The sequence below is a fragment of the Chiloscyllium plagiosum genome, unplaced genomic scaffold, assembly GCF_037043375.1.
Source record: "Chiloscyllium plagiosum isolate Xiang-an unplaced genomic scaffold, Cpla_swu_hap1 HiC_scaffold_35, whole genome shotgun sequence".
NCBI classification, from domain to species: Eukaryota; Metazoa; Chordata; class Chondrichthyes; order Orectolobiformes; family Hemiscylliidae; genus Chiloscyllium; species Chiloscyllium plagiosum.
The window spans coordinates 34,653,043-34,675,371 of record NW_028270173.1 but is presented as its reverse complement, the minus strand read 5'-3'; the positions used below and the strand labels follow the sequence as shown (position 1 = coordinate 34,675,371).

Below are 22,329 nucleotides of genomic sequence, written 5' to 3'. Positions count from 1 at the left end.
ATAATTCCCCTGTACCTGAATTTATTCCAGTTGGTATTTTCTTAAAACCTCAATATCCCTCTGAAGGATGTTGTGAAGAATGGAACAGAGCATTTGAGCTTGGAAGAACTTTTATGCACTAAGTTATCACTGAAACATTAAAGTTATAGCAAATCAAATAGACCCCAATACAGAATTAAAAACCATGCATAGAAACGATCCAGTCCTGGGGACCACTCATTCTTTTGTGCCGTTTATTTTTTCATTACTATGGTCTGACTGATGTAAATTTTATTTAATCTCCACCACTATTTAGTACCAATCTTTTGGACGTCTGATATGCTGACTTATTTCTCAACTGGAAATATACTGATGGAATGCATTGCTTTGGCATATGTCCTGTTTTCATGTGAAATGTTTTGAAGGCGCTCACTGCTTATGACCATACTTTCTTCTTACATAATCCGAGTACACATTACACATTGACTTTAATGCACGCAGCAATCTTGCCTGTACTTTGCTTTTTTTGTGGCATTTGTTATATCCAGCGGCGAGCTCTCCATGAGGACATGTAAAGATCTTCTGCACTCAGTGTCTTTGTCTATAAACGAATGTCAAATAGACAAAATGTTCTCCACTATAAGAAAGGAGCTTCTTTTCTGAAGGATGAAAATCTCATGGATCTAAGATAGAAAGAAGATTTTCAACAAACTTTAAAGCATGAATACATTGTGGATGCTGGTGCTCTCAGGCTTTACCCCACTATGATGCAGTGGAAACCATGGAACAACTGCTACCAGGGGAACAACTGCGAAACAGCAACAAAAAAATGAAAAACACAAATCGCTGAACTGATACCATTCCAGTATAACTATTCAGAAATTATATCTGATATCAAAAATCTGTCCCATAACCATATGGTGAAATGGGATCCTCCAAAACCGACATCAGGAATTTGACTATCGTAATTGTCTTCCAGAAAGACGGTAAGTATTGCTATGGAAACCATCCTCTCTTCCACAGGAGAAAACTTTCAGGACTTTAATCTTCCTGCCGTGTTTACATTTCATGCCTTAATAAAACCATCAAGAGACACGGTATGTATTATCCTTTAAGTTTGTGTAAATCTGGAACTAAAAGATAATTTAATTGCAATTATCTTCAATTGTCAGGAAATAAAAACGTGTCTGTTTCACTGATGTCGTTTACGGAATGAAGTCGATTGTTCATTTCTGGTTGGCCTTACATATGAATCCAAGCGCAAGGAATATTGTTAATTCATAACTGCCTTCTGCAGAAGCTAGCAAAGTCACCAAGTTGCAACAAAGCACTGGAAGTCTAATAAAAGGAATGAAATCACACAGACCACAGAAATTGACCGTGAAACCTTAAATAAAATGGCGTTCACAGTCCTCTGACCCTGCAATATCCTCTTTATGATCATTTCTTTCAAAATATTGACAGCTGGCCTCCAGACGTGTTAAGGAACAACAACCTTAAATAATGCTTCTTACGATATTATAACTTGTAGCCACTGTTCCAAGCAGTGTCATCATCATAAATGGGTAAATCCTGACCAAAGTGTGACTGCATGTCGAGATGGAATTACCCTGAGAGTCCTGAAATTTTCCCACGATTCAATGAAATATCACAGATACAGATGCAACAAACAAGGATTCCCGACCTTGAATTTCACGATCACTCCAATCTCTGCACTCCTTGTTGGAGCGTGTACTAAAATCCACATTAAAACATAAGCTTTTCAGGGATCCAACAAAAGATGTGGTTTCGAAAAGAAATATATAAATCGATTTGGATATGACCTGGACTGGATTCAATTAGTTCCAAGTGTTCATTTATTCAACAAAAGGGAGAACGCATTCTGACTTGAAATCACCAACACAAGCAACAGATGCTTCTGCAAGTGATGGTATCAATATGAAGGTCCACTCGTGGCGACATATCAGCACGCTAAATTGGATAGATTTTGAACTTATCAGGCACCTCACAACTGGGTGTCCATAAGGCCCTGTGGATAATCAGCGTTGGCTGTGAGATACTTTACCATAATCAGTGACTAATGTGCCCATATGACAACATTCTAACTTGAACAGGGAATCAAGCCCATGGAATCAACCTTGGTTCAATGAGAAATTTACAACTGCATCTGAGGAATCTAACCAGGTATTCCTCACAAAAGAGTGTCCTCTAATTAAACTACAACACGGGAAGACTTCAATCAAAATGTAGAATGAGTAAGATGTAATGCAGACACAAGTAATGAATCATGCAGTTGTCTCCTGCTTTCTATTTATATCTTTCGCCTGGATGGGGTTCCTGGGGTTTGTGGTGATGTCATTTCCTGTTCGTTTTTGAGGGGTTGATAGATGGCATCTAGATCTATGTGTTTGTTTATGGCGTTGTGGTTGGAGTGCGAGGCAACTAGGAATTCTCTGGTATGTCTTTGCTTAGCTTGTCTCAGGATAGATGTGTTGTCAACCTGAGCTACAAACTTCACAAACCATGACCTATTTTGTCTTAAGTAACGCTGTGACTATTTTGCTGTTGAATGGTAGTTAATATCGCCAACAGATAGCGCAGCCTCAAATATAAATTAGTATTACTTTCGGGTTCCAAGTGTCTCGTCAGAGACAATGGGAAAACAGGCCCAGAATTTGGTGAGGTTGCATAATGTCATCCGATGTATTGCTTTCAATAGCTGAAGAAGTCAATCCGACGAAGACAATGCATATATCAAACATGATTAATGATCTTGACCGTTGATAGGCTGCGCTGATATTGTTTTCTGGGCTGAGATCTCACTTGAAGTGTCTGAAACCGCGTGTCAAGGAATGAGATGCATTAATGATCACCAAATTCTGGCATTTACTTCTATTGCACAAAGTGCATTTTTCTTAACACAAATTCAGATTTCCAGTCAGATTTCCACTTTACCCCTTTGGCCGAGTGAACCAATGTCACAGTGGCCAGAGCAGAATCTCCAACCGCCTGCCGATCAATGGCTAAAATATAGGGCAGAGAATTTATCCCTGTGAGCCAAACAAATACCATCGCCAAAAGATTAGAGGTAATTCGCTTAATATTAAAATACCCATAGGTAAAACAACCACAGAGAGAGAGGCGAAATGTGGAGGCAAGACAATATAGCACATACTGTCACGTGCAATGAAGAGAAACCAAACTTTGGACTTTGAAACTAACATTTTTTTTTAAGAGCAGCATGTTCAGCCAAACATCTATTAACGTCATCCATCAACTCTGAACATTTCGACATGTTTTGCTGTGCTATAATTGGTGTAATAAACGTTTTTAATCATGCTAAAATGATACATTACGTCAATAGAGTATGACTCGATCGACTGATTAACAATATTAATGAGAAGCCAATCTGATTAACATTCGCTGTGCTTGGTTATGAAACAGAGGTCATTGGTAAATTGGATGATTTTCAGTTTGGAAGGATATTCTAAAATTATTGCTCCAAGAATTTTATATTCAGAAACTACTCTTTCCAATGTATTACGAGCCTGCAGTTTTGTTAACAAAGAATATTCGATGCTAACAACAACACAGTAGTCAGCCTTAATAAATTATCACAATTTTAATATCAGGTAACGACGGGTACAAGTACAACAACTCGCCTGATTAAACCTAACCGCATGATTAGAAAACAATATACTATTTTTTGGAATAATGCGCAAAAGCAAAATAAACTAAGTCAAACCGTGAGAGGCTAGTAATACAGATTCATTTAAACTCATGGACATCAGCAACAGAAGTCCATGATTGGATGCTGAGCAACAGTTGCCCACCATCTCCATGATAAATAGCCACTGAAATGGGATCAGTCTCTCTTAAGGTGGATGGAGGACGAGGCCATGAAAGGCAAAAAGGTAAAGCAGTATTTGAAGATAAACCAAGTAAGTTCGATAAACTTTGATATTCATGCTCGTTATTAATGGCACATTTGAATAGAGTGATGCATTTGTTTGTCAATTTTCATGTCCATAATGCTTCTTATACTCTACTCAGTCTTTCAGTAATTGTTTGAAACGTTGCTGTTTCTTCCTGAAGTGCTGGTGCAGGTTAGAAAAACGCAATGCAACATTGTAGAACAGATTTTTGCCCATTTCGATCAGAATTGAGGGCTGGTTGCATTGTCAGAGCGTCAGCAGAATCAGCAGTAAAACGTGTTCTGAACGGTTTCTGGAACAGTCCTAAAAAAAATGAATTGTCCGGGATTAGTGCTTGAATGCGCTCTGCAGTATGAAGGATCAGGGCATTTGTAGTGCCACAGTATTACATTAGACTACTCACTGTATGGAAACAGGCTCTTCGGCCCAACAAGTCCACACCAACCCTCCGAAGAGTAACCCAGCCAGACCCATACCCCCACTCCACATTTACCCCTGACGAATGTGCCTAACACTATGGGCAATTGAGCATGACCGATTCACGTAACCTGCATAATTTTGGATTGTGGGAGGAAACCGGGGCATCCAGAGTAAACCCACACAACCACAGGGAGAATGTGCAAACCCTACACAGACAGTCACCCGAGGTGGAAATCAACCTTGGGTCCCTGGTGCTGTGAGGCAGCAGTTCTAACCAATAAGCGAGTGTGCCACCCCATGGGGTAAGAGTGAGGCAGCACTACACTGGAGGGTGGGAGGACTGAGAGAAGCTTCTGCGATATTGGAACAGCAATGCAAAAGGATTGCTGCACTTGTGAAGATACCTCTTTTCGATTAGAATTATTTTGTTGACTTTCTTTCATGAGGCAAAACTTCCCACGCCACTATTTTGAAAAAGGTCGGGCTTATGTTCTGCTGTGGAATGATCAATTTCACAAAAACAAGGTTACCTTGGTATTGTCACAGAACGTCTAAAGGACATTTGCTCTGCACAAATTGGCAGCTTCATTCCTTTTCAACAGATATGCCATTTAAAGTGTAGTTAATTGGCACTGGAGAAAGTTTGGATGCCCTGTAATCGATTGTAAATGTTCTAACGATCCATTTTTCATGGCATGTAGCAAGGTAATAACATGTTATCCTACCCTAAATGCTCTTATGTCGAATCACTTGCAAGGCAATTTCAGAATGTATTAAATGACAAACCAAGTGTGATATATTGCACACGAGGTAAATACTGCAGATTCCCTTCCTCAAAGCATATGTGAACCAAATGACTTTTAAAATAGCCAATGGCAGTTGCAGAGTTCCCATTTAAAAGACTAGCATTTAAATGAATTGATGTTCCCCTATCTGCCATGGTGAAGTTTGAATACAATTTCTTCGATTGCTAATCTGGCACTCATTGATTCGCAGACAACAATCTATTGTCATTGCACCACTTTATTTTCTTTGTAGGTAAAACAGCCTGTGAATACTATGAAAGAATTAGTGCATAAGAAATCAACACAGAATATCACTTCGTCTTGCTGAGGACTGTTACACACAAATGGAAAGCTGAACTGGCCTGGTGAGGTGGGGAATTTGCGGCCGATCGGTGTACTCCTGCACCGCCTGTCAAATGTCCTACTCCGACAGCTGGCGTTTTAGCCTCCAGAGCGACCACCTCTCTTCAGGCACTGTCCACCATATTCTTAAAATCACCATTGTGCCGCATTGTTTCCAACCAGTGCTCCAGGTCTGAAAGCCGTTTTGGAGGAGCTGCAGCTGGAGATAGTTTCGACGCAATTTCCAATCCCCAGCACTGGAAATGTTTCTGATTTGCTGTATGAAGTAGGCAGAGGACACCAGGGCCTACCATAACATGCCCCTTTAAGTCAAAACCATAGTTTATCCTTAAAATCAAATAACTTCAATAACTCTTGGCCTCTTCTCCACATCTCGACTCTGTTGCACTGACGAACTGTAAACAGCTGCCCACTACCTCCATGATACACAGTATCTCAAAGCAGATAGAGCTTTCTTACGAAGGGAGAATGTAAGAGGAGGTCATGAGAGGTCAAAAACATAAAGTTATATGTAAGATAAGCCGAGTAAATTCAAAATATTTTGACATCTATGATTGTTATGCTTGGCATCGTTAGGAACAGTGTTGTATTTATTTTGTCAGTTTCCCTACCAATAATGTCCTGTTATACCGTAATAAGTCCTTCAGCAATTGTTTCAAATGTTGCTGTTTCTTCCTGAAATACTGGTGCATTTTATAAAATTGCAATGCAACATCATAGAACACATTGTTCTCCATCTCATTAAGATTTGATGGTGGGTTGCATTGCTGGAGCCCAGCAGAAAGAGCGGTGAAGGACTTTTCTGGGGCACTGTTTGTAGGGCAGTAATGACAAAATCACTGGCAGTACTGGCTGGGATTAGTGCAGGTAGAAGCTCTGCTATAGTAGAAGATCAGTCTGTATGTCGTAGTTAGGGTTAGGAATGAACTTTTGGATGGAAGACGACGAGAAGATTCTGTGCTGTTGAAAGGGCAATGCAAATGGATTGTTGCATTGTTGAAAATATCTCTTTTTAATGAGATGCCAAAATCGTGATATAGTTGTCCTCCGTTGGTGAGGCAAAACTTTCCACACTACTGTTTCGATGAAGATCTGGCTTGTGTTCTACTATACAATGTTCAATTCCCCCCACCACCACCCCCACCCCCCAAAAAAAAAACTCTACATTGTCAGAAAACTCAGTGGGGACACTTGCTTTGTGAAAATTAGCTGCTTCCTTTTTGTTTCAACAGATATATTTAAAACGTAGTTAATTGTCTCTGGAGCACTTTTGGATGATAAAAGTTCTATCCATTGTAATGGCACGTGGCAAAGTAGTAACTTGTTAACACACTTTAAATGTTCTTGTATGAAATGAATTTGCAGGCACTTTCAGACTGTAGTTAGATGTTAAACAAAGTGCTGGAGATTGCAGACGAGGTAGGGATTACAGATTCTATTCCTAAAGAACATCGTGAAACAAATCACTTTTAGAACAATCGATGGCAGTAAATGGGTTATCAGACTAATATTGAAATAAATTGATGTTCCCCCATCTGCCATGATGACGTTTGAATGCAAATTCCGAAATTGTTAATCTAGCACTCCTTGATTCCTAGTTTCGACCATTACAAGTGCACCTTTTTTGTTTGTTTTTTAGGTCAGACAACCTGTAAATACTATGAAGGACTCAGAATACCTCAGAATCATGCTGTTGGCCATTACATACGAATGGGAGGCTGAACTTTCCCGTGAGATCAGGAATTTACAAAGGTCCTACCCTGAATGCAGGCGTTTTAGCATGCATAGTGACCACCTCTCTGCAGGCATTATTCACTATACTCTCAGAATTAGTGGTATGCGTCAATTTCCTCAACGACTGTTTCAGCTCTGAAACTCGTGCTAGGAGTGGCTGCACGTTCAGATACTTTCGGCACACTTTTGATGCCCAGAAGTGAAACTATTCCTAATTTGCCACATGGAGAAGGAGAAGCCCGCCAGGGCCTTCCATGATTTACCCCTCTCAGTCAAAATTTTACTTTGTCCTTGAAATCAAATAAAGTCAAAACCTCGAGGGCCTTCTTCTCCACATCAGTGCACGGTTGTTCTGACAAACTGAAAGCTCAAAATAAATATCTTAAAAACCTCAAGCGATGAGAATAGCATATAAACGCACCTTACTGTACATTACTAATTCCTTCCTCCCATTTGCATGGCATTACTTTCTCACACATTTTTAGACTATTTTGCTGTGATGTTCACTGTAGGAAATTGTTCCCAGACTGTTTTGCTGTGAATCTCAATGCCTAAAACTGTTTTCTGAATGATTCACTATGATGCTGACTGCGGGATACACTTCCCTGGTGGTTTATGCGAAGCTGACTGCAGATATTGTTTCCAGACTGGTTCACTGTGATGACGTAAGATACACATTGGAGACGACTTTACAGCCTACTGACCACGGGACTCCCTTTCTTGACTAAGTTGCTGAGATGCAGACCGTAGGAAACTCTTCCCTCATTACCTATCAGTGATGCTGACTCCAGGGCACTTCACAGTCTATTAACCTGCAACGCTGACAACGGGACGACCTTCTCAGACAGATGGCTTAATCTTGCTGTGTTTCTCAGTATTCAACTCACTTTCTATTCTGTTATCGTCATAGTATAACTCCCCTTTGTTCGGGTATTTTTCTCTCATGTCCCTAAGTGCCTCATTGATAATTGTGTTTGCAACTTCTTACTGTATTTTTCCTTCCAAATATGTTTAAAGGCCAATTAGCAGTTAGATGACAGAGATTTGATCACTATTGTATATTCTCTCTGAAATGAAGTACACATAAACAGAACCATTAAAAAGAACAGCAACAAACATTTTCAATATACATTTCAAAGAAAGATCTTCAGATAAAATTTCTGTTATCCTAAATGTCGCATTGCTTATTTTAGCTTTGAGAAGAAAACGAAACAGAAATCTTATCATGTGGTATTGAACACTTCTCATAAAATAACCGAATTATATCAACAGAAAAACTATGTGTTGCTCAGTTTTCATTAATATGTCACTGCCAGAAATTTGAAAGTCACAACATCAAAATTAAACACTCAATATTTTATACAGATCTCTGTCTCTCCTAGACCTTTGTTGGTTTCTCTTAACAGTTGGACCTGGCCGAGAAGTTATCTGGGATGATGGCAGTGAGCTGGTGTTCACATTGCTGCATATAGTCTTTTTCTGAACTTGCTTAAATTATTGGATTTCTCAGTCTACTACTTGAACTTATATTGGTAATGCATGAACTTAGAAGAAAACAAAACAGAAATCTTATCATGTGGTATTCAACACTTCTCATAAAATAACCGAATTATATCAACAGAAAAACTATGTGTTGCTCAGTTTTCATTAATATGTCACTGCCAGAAATTTGAAAGTCACACCATCAAAATTAAACACTCAATATTTTGCACAGATCTCTGTCTCTCCTAGACCTTTGTTGGTTTCACTTAACAGTTGGACCTGGCCGAGAAGTTATCTGGGATGATGGCAGTGAGCTGGTGTTCACATTGCTGCATATAGTCTTTTTCTGAACTTGCTTAAATTATTGGATTTCTCAGTCTACTACTTGAACTTATATTGGTAATGCATGAACTTAGAAGAATCAGTCAAACGTCTGAAAATATTACACTTCCGAGTTTTGTTTTGTTGCAGAGCACAAAAGTATTTTAATAAACACTATTCGACTACTGGACTTAAAGTCTTTTGAGATAACTTGGCAATGCCACTCAATGTTATGACACGGGGTAAACTCTCTTTATTTTAAAACCGGCAACACGGAAAAGATTTACCCAGTGCAGTAATCTGTGAACATTCTCGTGGGCAAGAACAATATAAAATAAAATTAACAACTTTAATTCTGAAAGTATAACAGCGAATAATTAACTAACCACTATTCACAATTTCTTTCTCTAACATTTTTTTTAACCTTCCATTCTATTATATGGTTTTCAAGGAGCTGGAGTTGGGTGCACTTCCCGAGCTATGGTCGGCAGAGACATGCGCCATGTCTCTCATCTGCCACATTCTGCATAAGGAACATGCAACTGCCCTATCAGCCATAAACCCGCTAATCTGAAAAAAGAAAAAAAGGGAAAACCTGAAAATTTACCGAGATTACAGACTCTTAGTCAGGTTAGAGGAGGTGAGTGGGAGGGAGATCCTACCAACTTAAAAACTTCCAGGCAGCTCTCGAGGTGAGTCCATTTTGGAGTGGGAACATTTGACTTACCCGGCAGCTTTCGCTTCTCTCCGCCCGCTCTCCTCGCTGCTCTGTTTAAAATGGAGGCCCGACTCTCGAGGTCAGGCACTTTTTTAAGTAGGAAAAACTGACTTACCCGGCAGCCTTCTCTCCACCATCTCTCCTCGTCGCTTTACTCAAGAAAAATAGGCGTTGCTCTCTAAAGAGTCTGGCTCTCTCAACCTGGCTTCAGCAAATGCGAACAATGAAGATGCTGCACAAATGAGCACGAATGTTTAACTGCATTCCACTATTTCAAGTTAAGCAACTTGACACGCTCTTCAATAAATATTTTCAGCAAACTTCAAAATAATGTTGACAGTGACATCAACATATGAAAAGTATCCGGTACGAGTATCAAGAATGGGAATGGTAGAGAGAGCAGAATAATAGACATTATTGTGAATGTGACCAGAACACATGCCAAGCGATCAAATAGTGCTGTATTACGAGTAAAAATAGTTAATTAGGACCACCCTGGCAATTCTCCTGGCCTTTATAACTACAAGGACTTCATGCAACATCATAGTTCTCATGGATACCTTCTGCTCAATATATGTCCCCAGCATAGTTTGGAACATTGGATACTGGTTCTGTTTGATCAATACTCCCATAACACAGACTGCTTCGCATTTTGCTTTATGACCTTCAAGAAAATGTCCAAGTATCTGCTCCTGTGTTAGTGCAAGCAAAAAAAAGTGACAAAATAGGATCTCAGTAAGAATCAAATATAACAGACATCTCCGTAAGTTCCATTCAACAATGTAAGTAAATTGCAAGCCCATTTGGAAAGATTGTGAGTCAAGTAGAGATTTTTACATTCAATATGCAATAATTGTATCCGATGAACTGGTAATATCTATTGTTAAAATGTCTATATTTTATATTAGAAAGTATACATGATTAAACTGAAACGATGTGTAAGAAATTTTGTTGAAGAATGTTAACTTTGCAACCCTCTTTAATAAAGTGAAACATTCAACTGAACTTCTATTGTGTTTGATAAGGGCGAGCTTTTGCTGTATATCTCCATTAGCTTTGAAGTTTAGCTTGTGTAACATTGCAAAGTTCAATTTCCCTTCTATCTGGAGCAGACCCTATACTCTATCTCTAGTATAAATAAATGTGAATATTGCAACTGACTATATTGGCAGATCCGTTTTCTGTCACGGGAAAAGATGATGAAACTTCCCGAATTCAGCCAAATCAGAAAAAAGCACATCGTGATTCTGATGAGAGCATTTGTAACAAGTCCATTTGAGCTGCTGCGATTCATATTCTTTTGAGAAATGAATTTGAAGGAAAAGGATAACTTGTATTCGAAACAGTATTCAGTTCCACCGATCGTCTCATAATTTGTATTCAAATCTCTTTTGGTGACAATATAACAATCTTCTTACTCTAATGAATTTCTTATGTGTATCAGCTTTAAACAATTCCTCAAAATTATTTTTACTAGAACATTTTCCCATGCGTGCTGCTCTTTGACTGAATGCATTTTGCTGCATGAGTCATTTGAGGATAGAAACACTTTCATTCAGTTTTTAGGGGTGGCCACTGATTATTGCACAAGGGGTGTACTACTTTTCCAGTTTTCAATTGCAAAACACAGCTTTCTATAATGTAGATACAAAAACTTCGCCGCACTGTAAAGTGGAACCCAACAGTATTGCAGTGCTGAGTACGATTCTTTCCAAACTATTATCAAAAATGCTGACTCAACTGAGAATTCACGATGCAGGTACTTGATACTTGGACACTGGTTGCCGTCTGTTTGCAGTTTCAGTGCTGATCACGATATTATTTTTTGGTATGTAGTATGTCCAATTGTGGCTCATGTAAACTAATTAACAAAAAGCTGTCCAGCGAAACAACGTGGATTCACACATTTACAGACAGGAGAGAGTGACATGAGCCACTTTCCAAGCACATGTTGACCTTATTCTCAAACACTCCACCTCACGAGAAACCTGAAGAATAGCAAGATGGTGCAGGTGCCGGAAAAGTCAGAGAAAATAACCAGTGAAGCTACAGCTGGAAGGGGATAACTCCAGAGAAGTGACACGTTACGTGAAGAGAATAGTATATTTGTTAGGTCAAATATTCCCATCCTGTTTGAGACAACCTACGTGGAATAGAAAACGTAAGGAAATTTTATTTTTGTATGGTCCATTGCTGAATGTAATTATTACACTCATCACAATACAAACCTTTATTTCCCAGCTCACAGCTTTCACTACTATCGGCGGTCATCATTGCTAATGAGGCAAGTGCTCTTTCGTAAAACTGACGAAAGGCAACTGTTTTCTTTTGTCAAAGTGCATAACGTTATATTCATTTATAGACAACACTGCTTGATAGGGGATTGGAAAATCAATGGAATGCAGTTTGTGTATTCGGAATGTCATGCGTTGCCAGCGAGACACTCATTTTTTACAATTTTCATCCTTTCACTTCGATATCCAAGACAACTGCATATTCGATCTTTGCTCAGAATCACAAAACTAGCCAATACCATGACTAACAGCACGGTGCATAACTTCAGTAACACAGAAAGCTGCACAACCGCTTTCTCATCAACTGCATGCCCCACCACAACTACAGATGTAAGAGCATGAAGACTTGGGGCTGACGTAGGCATTTCAGCTCTTCAAGTTTGTTCCATCATTTGGTTGATCTCAATCATACTTGATCTCAATTTGGCCTGCACTCCATTTTCCTGCCTGCAAGCCAAGGCCCTTTAACCCATTACTAAATAAAATTTGGTGACTTCCACAGGTTCATGTCCCTTTGAGAGAAGTAATTCCTCCTCATCTCTGTCTGAAATCTATCACACTTTATTCTCTAATTCTGTATTGTCCCAAAAGGGGGGAAAGCGTCAAGTTTGTCATCGCCTTTAGCATCTTCTATGCATCATTTAGATCTCTGATCATTCTTCTCAACTACGGAGTTGTTTGATGAAAACTGCTCAATATTTCTTCATAAAACAATGTTTGACACTGAGATCGAGCTGAAGGCATCGAGATTCAAAACTCGGGGTACTTATGCAAAGAAGAAAATGTGTGCGAATTCATGTCTTTCCAGGCTCTGAACAAAACATCTCCATTATTATTTCTCTTGCCACTTTGGTTTCAGAACTTGATCTGGTATTGAAATTACATTTAATGTGTTCTTAATCTTTGTATTTGTAACTTCAAGTTCTTGGGGGATGAGCAATCACTTTCCCAATTCAGTCAAGACCTGGATTTCTGAACACGATCGGTTGTTGAGGAATCATCAATGAGAATACTTGAAAGAGCCCTCTGATATCTGCATGCAGTGCTTTATACACTGGAAAAAGGGGGAAAGAAATTATTTTGTGAGGATTGTACTGAAATAAATATTGTGTAGACGGGTGAATAGGGCAGTTAGAAATAAAGAAGGGCAGAAAATGGGCGGCACAGTGGTTAGCACTGCTGCCTCACAGCGCCGGAGACCCGGGTTCAATTCCCGCCTTAGGCAACTGACTGTGTGGAGTTTGCACATTCTCCTCCGGGTGCTCCGGTTTCCTCCCACATCCAAAGATGTGCAGGTCAGGTGAATTGGCCATACTAAATTGTCCGTAGTGTTAGGTAAGGGATAAATGTAGGGGTTTGGGTGGTTTGCGCTTCGGCGGGTCGGTGTGGACTTGTTGGGCCAAAGGGCCTGTTTCCACACTGTAAAGTAATCCAAATTGAATGAATTTGGTAAAGGTAAAAGGGTTCGTGGAGGAGGGATGACGGCAAAACAATGTGTCTCAGTACTGCTACTATAGGAAATTGTTTTGAATCGGACTGTAAAGCGGATACATACTGCAAAAACAGACAAGACAAGTATTACTCATCAAGCCAATACTCATCAAGGCAGGCTGTTAGACAAAATGGAAACAGAACCTTCAGTCCAATGAGTCCATGCCGAATATAGACACAAACTAAACTCGTCTCACTGACCTGTGCATAGCCCCTATCTCTCCAAACATTTCTTATTCATGCACTTATCTAAAAGTCTTTTTAAACGTGGTAACTGTACCTGTATTCAGTACTTCTTCTGGAAGTTGATTCCACTCACGAACCACTCTCCGTGTAAAAACGTTTTCCCTCGTGTTTGTTTTATTTAAATCTTTCTCTTCTTACCTGAAAAATATGCCCCGATTCGTGAAATACCCCAAACGAGTTAAAAGACAACTATCACTTACGTTATCCATATCCATCATAAGGTTCCCCCTCAACATCGTATGCTGCAGTAAAAAAAAAACATTCAGTCTTTCAAGCCTCTCCTTACATTTGAAACACTCCACTCCTGGCAAAATTGTTTTGAGGGGCAACGAATGATTTGTGATAGACAGAATGTTTTCGCGGGAGGGAAATTTTGCCTTACAACATACATTCAGATTTTTTTGAGGATTTAACCAAGAAGATACTGGTTCAGTCCTGTTATTCCTTCCACGTTACCAGCTCCGTCTGCATCTATATATCTGTTCGAAATCTTTTTGTGCTACACCTCTCTCCATTCTTTGCATCCAAAATTCTGATACCTCAACTATTTCTATAAGTGACAGTCACAGCAATATTTACTTTTCCTACTGGTGACAATGATTAACTTTAGGCAGCAACACGGCATTTGACAGAGTGTTGCATCGAAAAGGCTGAGGAAACTTGAAGTCAATATCTCTCACCTGTTTCATTGAGTTCGAGGAAACCCAATTCCATGTTACCTGCAATCAAAAAGGGCCACAGGTAACAGTATATGTAGCTACAAGTAGGTGTAAGTGTGTCATGTTGTGAAGCCTGCCAAAATAAATTCAGAGCAAGATTTGTTTTTACTATGCATAATCAGGGTCATTCAGCAAATGTTGTCCACTCACAGATTCACATCCCACATCGGATTTTTTTTTTTTACAAGCATGTGCTCATGATTGGTGTGTTGGCTATGATTGGTGTTTTGCCTGTTCCAAATTTTTGAACGGTTATGCTGTTTGGCACGATGTATTAGAGCTTTTTCATATGTTTGGTTGGAGCAAACTTCAATATTGAAAATGTTGCCTACTGGATATGGCAACGCAGTTTCAGTGAAGTTGGAAGGAACGAGCAACAAATGAAGGGATTGTATCTTGGATGGAAGTTGAAACTTAATTCAAAACAACCATTAAGATCAATTCATTAATTTGCATCAGTGGGGTTATTATTGATTTTTTTATGCCACCAACATTTAAAAGATCCATTAACTAAAAATAGTTTTCTCTCTGAGAACATAAGTTCACAACAATAAAGAAGACCTGGACAGCTTATGATAGTGAATCGGAAGCAAACTTCCATTCATACAGCTCTTGTTGTTACCTCAAGATATTGCAATCTATTTTAAATAACATTGGTGCCAAAGTTTTGCTGTAGTGAAGAAAAGCAAACACAGCAACGGTTTTGTCCACAGGCGTGTCTCAAAAAGTTAGATATTATTTCGTTGATGGTTGAGACTTAAAATTTGGCCTCAAGACTGCAACGATATTCACAATTCTCTTCTTAGAAATTATGCTCGTGGGACATGCCACGTCTTCTAAAGCCACAGTCAGCCTCCCCGTTTGACATCTTATCCAAAAGAGGACGCAGCTGGTCGAATAGTTTTCCTCATAATGTTTCAGACAACATCGGATGAGATCCTGTATTCATGTCTATGCATGGGACGGACTCAGAGGCAGTAGTATACCCATGATAAAAACTGACCACCAAATGAAGTCATTCCGTTCAGTATTTTATGTTTAAACTGTAGTGAAAAAGTCGTAGTTGAGACAATAAATGAGGGAAGCATTGTAACAAAGGGCATACTTGAAGTATGAACTCTGCTTAAATTTACTCACTATGACACAATCGAAAGGACTCCTATTGGTAACTAAAGGTTTAACAAGAGTGTGTAGAACTGCCTCAAGCTGATTGCATTGTGCTAACGGTCAGGATATTTGAAACTTTTACAACATTGTCGAGAGAAGTGGCAAGGATATCCCCAATAAATGAGGGAGCAAGCAGAAAGTAGCAGGAATGGTTAGTTGTGCAGTAAAGAAGATGTATGAGACATTTCTCTTCACAGCATAAATTTATAATGTGGAGTTGCCATTGGTGGAAGTAGGTGGACAATTTCAGAAGTCATGCGATACAGAGGTGTGGTCCACCAGGTTTATTTAAAACCACAAATTTTCAGGCACTGCTTCTTCGTCTAGTGGAAGGAGGAACAGTGCTGCGAAAGCTTAATAATTTATAACAGCAGGGAGCTAAAGTTGTACATAACTGTGGTTAGGCGACAGTTGAAGTTCGTTATGCAGTTCCGATCATGATGCGCTGGATAGCATATGATTGCACTGGAAGCGCGCAGACTAGGCTCACCATGATGTTACCACAGATGGAGTAATTTAGCTATGAAGAGGGTCTAGATGTGCTCATGCAGCTTTCGTTTGAACAAAAGAACTGTGAGAGGATCAAATTGATGTATTCAACACTATGAGGTGCATTGACAGGTATTGCAGCTGTTCTCCTTGTTGAAGGATGGATAGCGAGGCAGTGTAGATTTCAGGCAAATTGCACAAGGTGTGGAGGTGATTCGATGAAGGAAAATTCATTGCTATATCAATGGGAGTCGGCCTGAGAATATACTTTACGTGAGAAAACTTTAAAAGGTATTTGGATGAGCAGTTGATTTGTCGATCGTCCAGATGTTTGTTTTTATTTGTGCTGCAGATTCATTGAGCCAAAGGGGCATTTTTGAACCATATCAATCTAAGATTCTGTCATTCTAAAGAAGAGCCCAATGTATACTTGACAACAGTATTGAGACTTCATCGATTAAATCGGAAAAAAAAGCACGGATTCATTTAAAAATGAATGATTTTGTTTTGATTCAAATGTTTTATTACCAAACACGGAGATCTTTCAAGGCTAATTCAGTTGTACTAGTGTCCATACTCTTTAAAAAAAAACACATAAAGTATGATGTGAAAATATCATGTCAAAATGTTGGCACGTGAGATGAAATCTATAAAATGGAAAGCGTGCAAAACACATTTACTGATGAAATGAAATGATAAGTTAGGCAGCGTAGATAAAAGTACGACAATTCAAAAGAGACATTTATATATTAAATGAGATTTGGCAAATTAAATTTAAAAATGGCAAACATGAAAAGATTCACTGTGGAAAGAAAACCCACAGAACAGAATATTTGTTAAATAGATACTATTTCAAATAGTTGTAGATCAAAGGAAACACTGTCAACATGGCTTTCTTGAATGAAAACCATGCCTATCATACTTCTTGGAACTTTTTTGTGATGTAACTCCTCGAGTATGGCATGGATGATAGTTCAGTGGGTAATGTCACCACATCACTGGACATATTGGTTCTCAACTTGCAATCACTTCTGGTACATTGATGCAGGTGGAAAAACAGAAGTCTGATTCTCTGCCATGCTTATTACAGAGTGAGTCCCTTCAAGCACTGCCATCTACCAACAGGCAAGTGACTTAATCCCGAATATCCAGACATGAAATCAAGAGCAAGTATGCATATGTGTTCTATGTGGCTGCAGTTGTGGTAGAATAAATAGCAAAGAATTGTATGAGTGTACATGAAGGCATTGGGAATATGCCGACTCATTTGGAACATATATTAGTAGTGAAGTGGACTGGAATAGCAGAAGGTTTAATGCTGAAACACAGTCATTTAGAATAAGCTTTCTTGCATTTAATGATATTATTTTCTCAAATTCTCTGAAGATGCAAAGCACTGTGACAATGCCATGCATGGATACATGGAGCCCCAAAGAGGAGTGAACAGTACACGTGACAGCACCACAAGGTGATAGATAATACATAGTGTATGAACTGTCAGATTGAGCACTTCTACAGGACAACGAAAAAAATACAATATTTGCTCAAATAAGTCAGGTTTTTAATTGTTCAGTACAATGTAGATGTACTCTGAGAAGAAACACAAAGGGTTTCCAACTGATCCATGAATGAAATTGAGAATGTAAATAGCCAGTTGCCTTTTCTTACTGCATGCAGTTTGGAATGAAAAAAAAGTCTTGTATTCATTTTACAAAGTTTTGTTGAGGATGCAGAGAACACACATATTCGTATTTGAGGAAGAATGGCCTTTCTTTGGAAGTGAAACAGCGGATGACATTGCTTCCAAATCGCACCCTGTGAAGAAAAGTTAGAAATGATTGGATGCCATGAGTTTGATACAAACTGACTCAATGGCAGGAAAACATCTTTGTGAGGTAGCCATTGCTGAGTTCTTTCAAAAGACCTGGAGTTTGAAACACAACCACAATCTCTCATCGTGTGCACCCGGAAGCTCATAATTCCCAATTTCACATGCCCTCCTGAATATTTCAAATGCTTTCTCTTTATGTCATACAGTGAAAGAGGTTCAGATGGATTGAGTGAAAATAATTTGAAATGAGAAATGTTGGAAATTGTGAACCAAGCATAGAGAGTTACTAAGAATGAGTAAGAATTAAAAATGACAGAGATGTGTACGAGGCTCGTAAAAAAAATCACAGACTGGAATTAGAAAGGATTTTCTTGGAATTCAAATGAAAATGCCTCATTGATCATCTACGTTCAGATATCGTCTGTTCTTTCTGAAGCAAACTTCTCTTGGCAAGATAATATGTTATTCTTACAAATTGCTCCTGTTTCTCCCAAAGGTGCAGATGAACTTTTTAACTTGCCTAATGACTTCATCAAAGAAACTCCAGATGCTGTAAGAACCATCTGTGTTCAAAGATTTGCAATAAACAACCTTAGGCATTGAACATCATTACATCATTCAGAATGCAAAATAAATCAGCTCCTAATTTCGCCTTATATTTAAACAAAACCTCAGCACTTTAGATGGATCGTTCGCCTTGAACAACTTCAATAGCGGAGGACAAGCTTGAAATGTCTTGGACACAAACAGCTCAGCTTGAGGCCATATACTACCCTCTCCTCGCAGTAGCGGGAGTACCTGGTGAGCTATTTTTGTGTATGTATCACATCCTTAAATTGTATGGTTGCTTTTGACTTTTGCCTGCTAAATCAGTTACGTTGATCTCTCAGTTGCCATGCACTCACATAGCAATGTCCATCTTTGACTTGGATATGCCGGTGTTGGCCTGGGGTGTACAGAGTTAAAACTCACACAACACTAGGTTATAGTCCAATCCGTGTAATTGGAAGCACGAGCATTTGGAGCTCCGCTTCTTCATCAGGTGGTTGTGAACTTGATGAAACAACAACCTGATGAAGGAGCGGCACTCCAAAAGTTAGTGTTTCCAAAGAAACCTGTTGGATTAAAACCTGGTGTTCTGTAATTTTTAATTTTGAACTCCATCTTTGACCTTCTCTTCGTTCCTCCCAATTGTAATTTTTCTCTAAAAGTATTTTTATTCCTCGTGTTCCGTTCGCTTGAAAAGTTTCAATCCTTGCTATTTTCGTCCATCCAATACTCAATTATCATCACCTTCTCACGCTCTTCTGTTCCTATTTAGTCTCTCTTTTTGATCTGAACATTTCTACTATTCGTATTTAACTACTGACTTGCGATAAATTTTGCCTCTTTTATGTTTATTGACAGTTACAATATAATGCTATTCCCGATTCAGTCTACCATATTTTGTTTTATCCCAGGCATTGCTTTCTCCCGTACTGTCAATTACTTCCATTCTTCTATTCCCTATGTTATTACCATCGATTTTTTAAAAATGTTGATTTTTGTGTTCCTTCATTGCATCATTTGTTAGTGCCCCTTTTATTTCTAAAACTAATATCCTCGGTGCCATAAAATAATAACTGGTGCATTATATTATGATCGACTTTAGATCCATGTAGAAAGATATGTGACATAATTGAGAAACTCTCAAAACAATCTTCAGAAGAAGACAGATTAATACAAGTGATGAATGTTAAATATTTACATTAACACAGTTTACTTTGCCGTTAATTATTTTTTGCTGCTTAATTTTTTTTCCCCCACAGTTAACCTGATAGCAATTCTCATTCTATCTAAAGGAAAATGTGGTTTATCTAAAGGTATCACTCAGTACCTACTGGCTATGGCAACCGCAGATCTCATGGTGATCTTTTGTAATGTGATTTTACACAAGAGTATTGCACTATATTTCTTGAACTTCTTCCCGATATACACTTCTGTCTGCAGACTTATTCTATTCCTATCTCCAACTGCCATAGACATTTCTGTCTGGTTCACAGTTGCCTTTACTTTTGATCGTTTTGTAGCCATTTGCTGTCAGAAGCTGAAACCAAAATATTGCACTGAGAAAACTGCTACTCGAGTTATCATCACAATGACTATTTCATTTTGCATAAAAAACATATCGTGGGCTTTCTTGTATATTCCAACTGGAACAATTGACAAAATACCACGGGGCTGTGTCGAGTCACCAGATATCTATTTTCAATTTGCCGGGATAGCATTTTCTTGGTTCGAACAGCTCTTAACCCCGATTCTGCCATTTGTTTTGATTTTAATCTTTAACATTATTACAGTCAAGTACATTTTCGTGGCCAGTCAAGCCCGACGAAAGCTGCGTATCCACGACAGCAATGGGCAAAAAACACAGGACCTTGAAATGAAGAAGCGGAAAAGGTCCATTCTATTACTTTTTGGAATATCCATTAGTTTTCTTCTCCTGTGGATGACAACAGTTGCAGAATTCTTACATTATCGAATTAAAAGGTATTTTAAACTCAGATTCATATTCAACCCCTTGGATATTTTCAAAAGTGTGGGCATCATGCTGCAGCTTCTGAGCTCCTGCACAAACACCGTCATTTATGCTGTGACGCAGAGTAGGTTCAGAAAGGAACTGTTCACTCTCTTGAAATGTCACTTTATTTCGGTTGATAAAAGGAATAACTAGGAAAATAATGCTGGAATTAAAAATTAACTTCCTCCCTCTGTTGTACAAATCAATGTCATTTAATAATTATTCTGTAATCTTATTAAAAGATTTCAGCTGTGTGATTTATAATGGATTACTTAAATTTCATTTTTTCTGAAGTAAAATATCAATTTCCTGTCGCGAACCAAAAGGTCTGTGCTGAACGTGTTAGTATTTTCAAACAATGTTCCTTCAGTCAGGTATTATATAATCACGTTCTCGACATCCGTGGAGTTATTTTTTCGGAACAAAATATTTTGGAACCAACCAATAATATTGTGCTTCCATGTAAAAGGTATTCTAGCAGCTTTTCCAGTTGGTTGGAATTTCTGATGCAGATCAGAACGTGGAGATATTTGCACTTTCAAATATCTGGAAAGCCTTTATGTAGGGGTGCATGTAGGGTAGAGTCTGGGTGGGTTACCCTCCAAAGGGTCGATATGGGCTTGTTGGACCAAATAACCTTTTCCCACACTTTTAGGATTCTTCCATGATTTATCATTAAGTAGCCAAGTTAAAGGTCACATGCAGTGATTTGCCACAACAAGCCATTTCGCAGTTTCCCTTTGTAAGCTCTGGCTCCAGATTTTAGTCGACGATCATGAGTTCTGGAGTCCCCAACAGCAGAAAAAGATTCACTCTTTCATCCTTCTTATTATCTTGTATGCTTGAAGAGAGAAAAGGCCAAGAGGAGATGTAATAGGAATTTCAAAACAATCCAGGAGCTGGATAAAGTAGCGAGAGAGCAAGTTCTCCCACTCGTTAATGTATTAGTAACAGACAGTTATTGATTTTGAATGATTTGCAAAGGATGCGAATGGGAAGCGAGACATAAAAGTCATGCAAATTGTCATATGCACCTGGAACGCACTACCTGGAATTGCATGGAGAGAGATTCAGCTAAGTAAGTCAAATGGTTGATTATTTAAATACATGTTCACTCTGAGAGCTTGAAAAAACACAATGGATCGAATGCTCGCAGTCTGTGTCACACCACACTGTGATTATTAATTTAAAACTGGGTTCTCCATGAGAGAATTGGAAATGCCAAGCTGCATTTTCTTTGTATGGATGTTGCAACCATGTGCACTTCCAATAAATCTCACTTGTGACTTTCAAAGCATTATTTTTTGCATTCTCAACTCCATACAATACGCACTATCTCATTAATCTATTTTAACAACGTGAACCCCGGAGCTCAGTTGCTCATCTACTAAATAGAGGCAGCCCTAACTGCAAGGGCAATACATTTAAGATAATGTATCATACACATAGATCTCCATGGTACTGCAAGTGTCATCTGACCAAGAATTTATAGAGGTGCATTATTGTATTCCAGAGCTTCAGATATGAGGCAGTTTTCCATCTGAATGCTTTGATTATCATCTTTATCTTTACTTCACATTTTGATAATTTATATATTTGGATGCCACCAGTCTGAGAACCTCTAGTATTCTGAGAATTATTAGAATTACAATATGCTCTGTTTAATCCTCTTTTTTAAAATATTTACCGACATTGAACTTCACTTCTTTTACGGTTTTGTACATTTTACAAACAGCTTTAGTAGATCTTTCAATGGAGATCTACACACCTAATAATTTGCAGATTTTTTAAACCT

The 22,329-nt window shown here is 38.7% G+C and overlaps 1 protein-coding gene across 1 annotated transcript; it reads left to right on the top strand.

Moving 5' to 3' along the window:
• Nucleotides 1-904: 904 nt before the first annotated feature.
• LOC148140638 (putative G protein-coupled receptor 139) lies at nucleotides 905-20,687 on the top strand. Its single transcript, XM_087978977.1, has 2 exons — nucleotides 905-965; nucleotides 19,783-20,687. The coding sequence occupies exons 1-2, from the start codon at nucleotides 905-907 to the stop codon at nucleotides 20,685-20,687; spliced, it is 966 nt and encodes a 321-aa protein (XP_087835103.1).
• Nucleotides 20,688-22,329: the final 1,642 nt, after the last annotated feature.

What these genes read in the sequence shown, in the direction of transcription:
- LOC148140638 (XM_087978977.1), top strand. Translation starts at nt 905, where the DNA reads ATGGGATCCTCCAAAACCGACATCAGGAATTTGACTATCGTAATTGTC. An exon ending in AATTGTCTTCCAGAAAGACG is followed by an intron (nt 966 to 19,782) that starts GTAAGTATTGCT and finishes TTTCCCCCACAG; the next exon opens with TTAACCTGATAGCAATTCTC.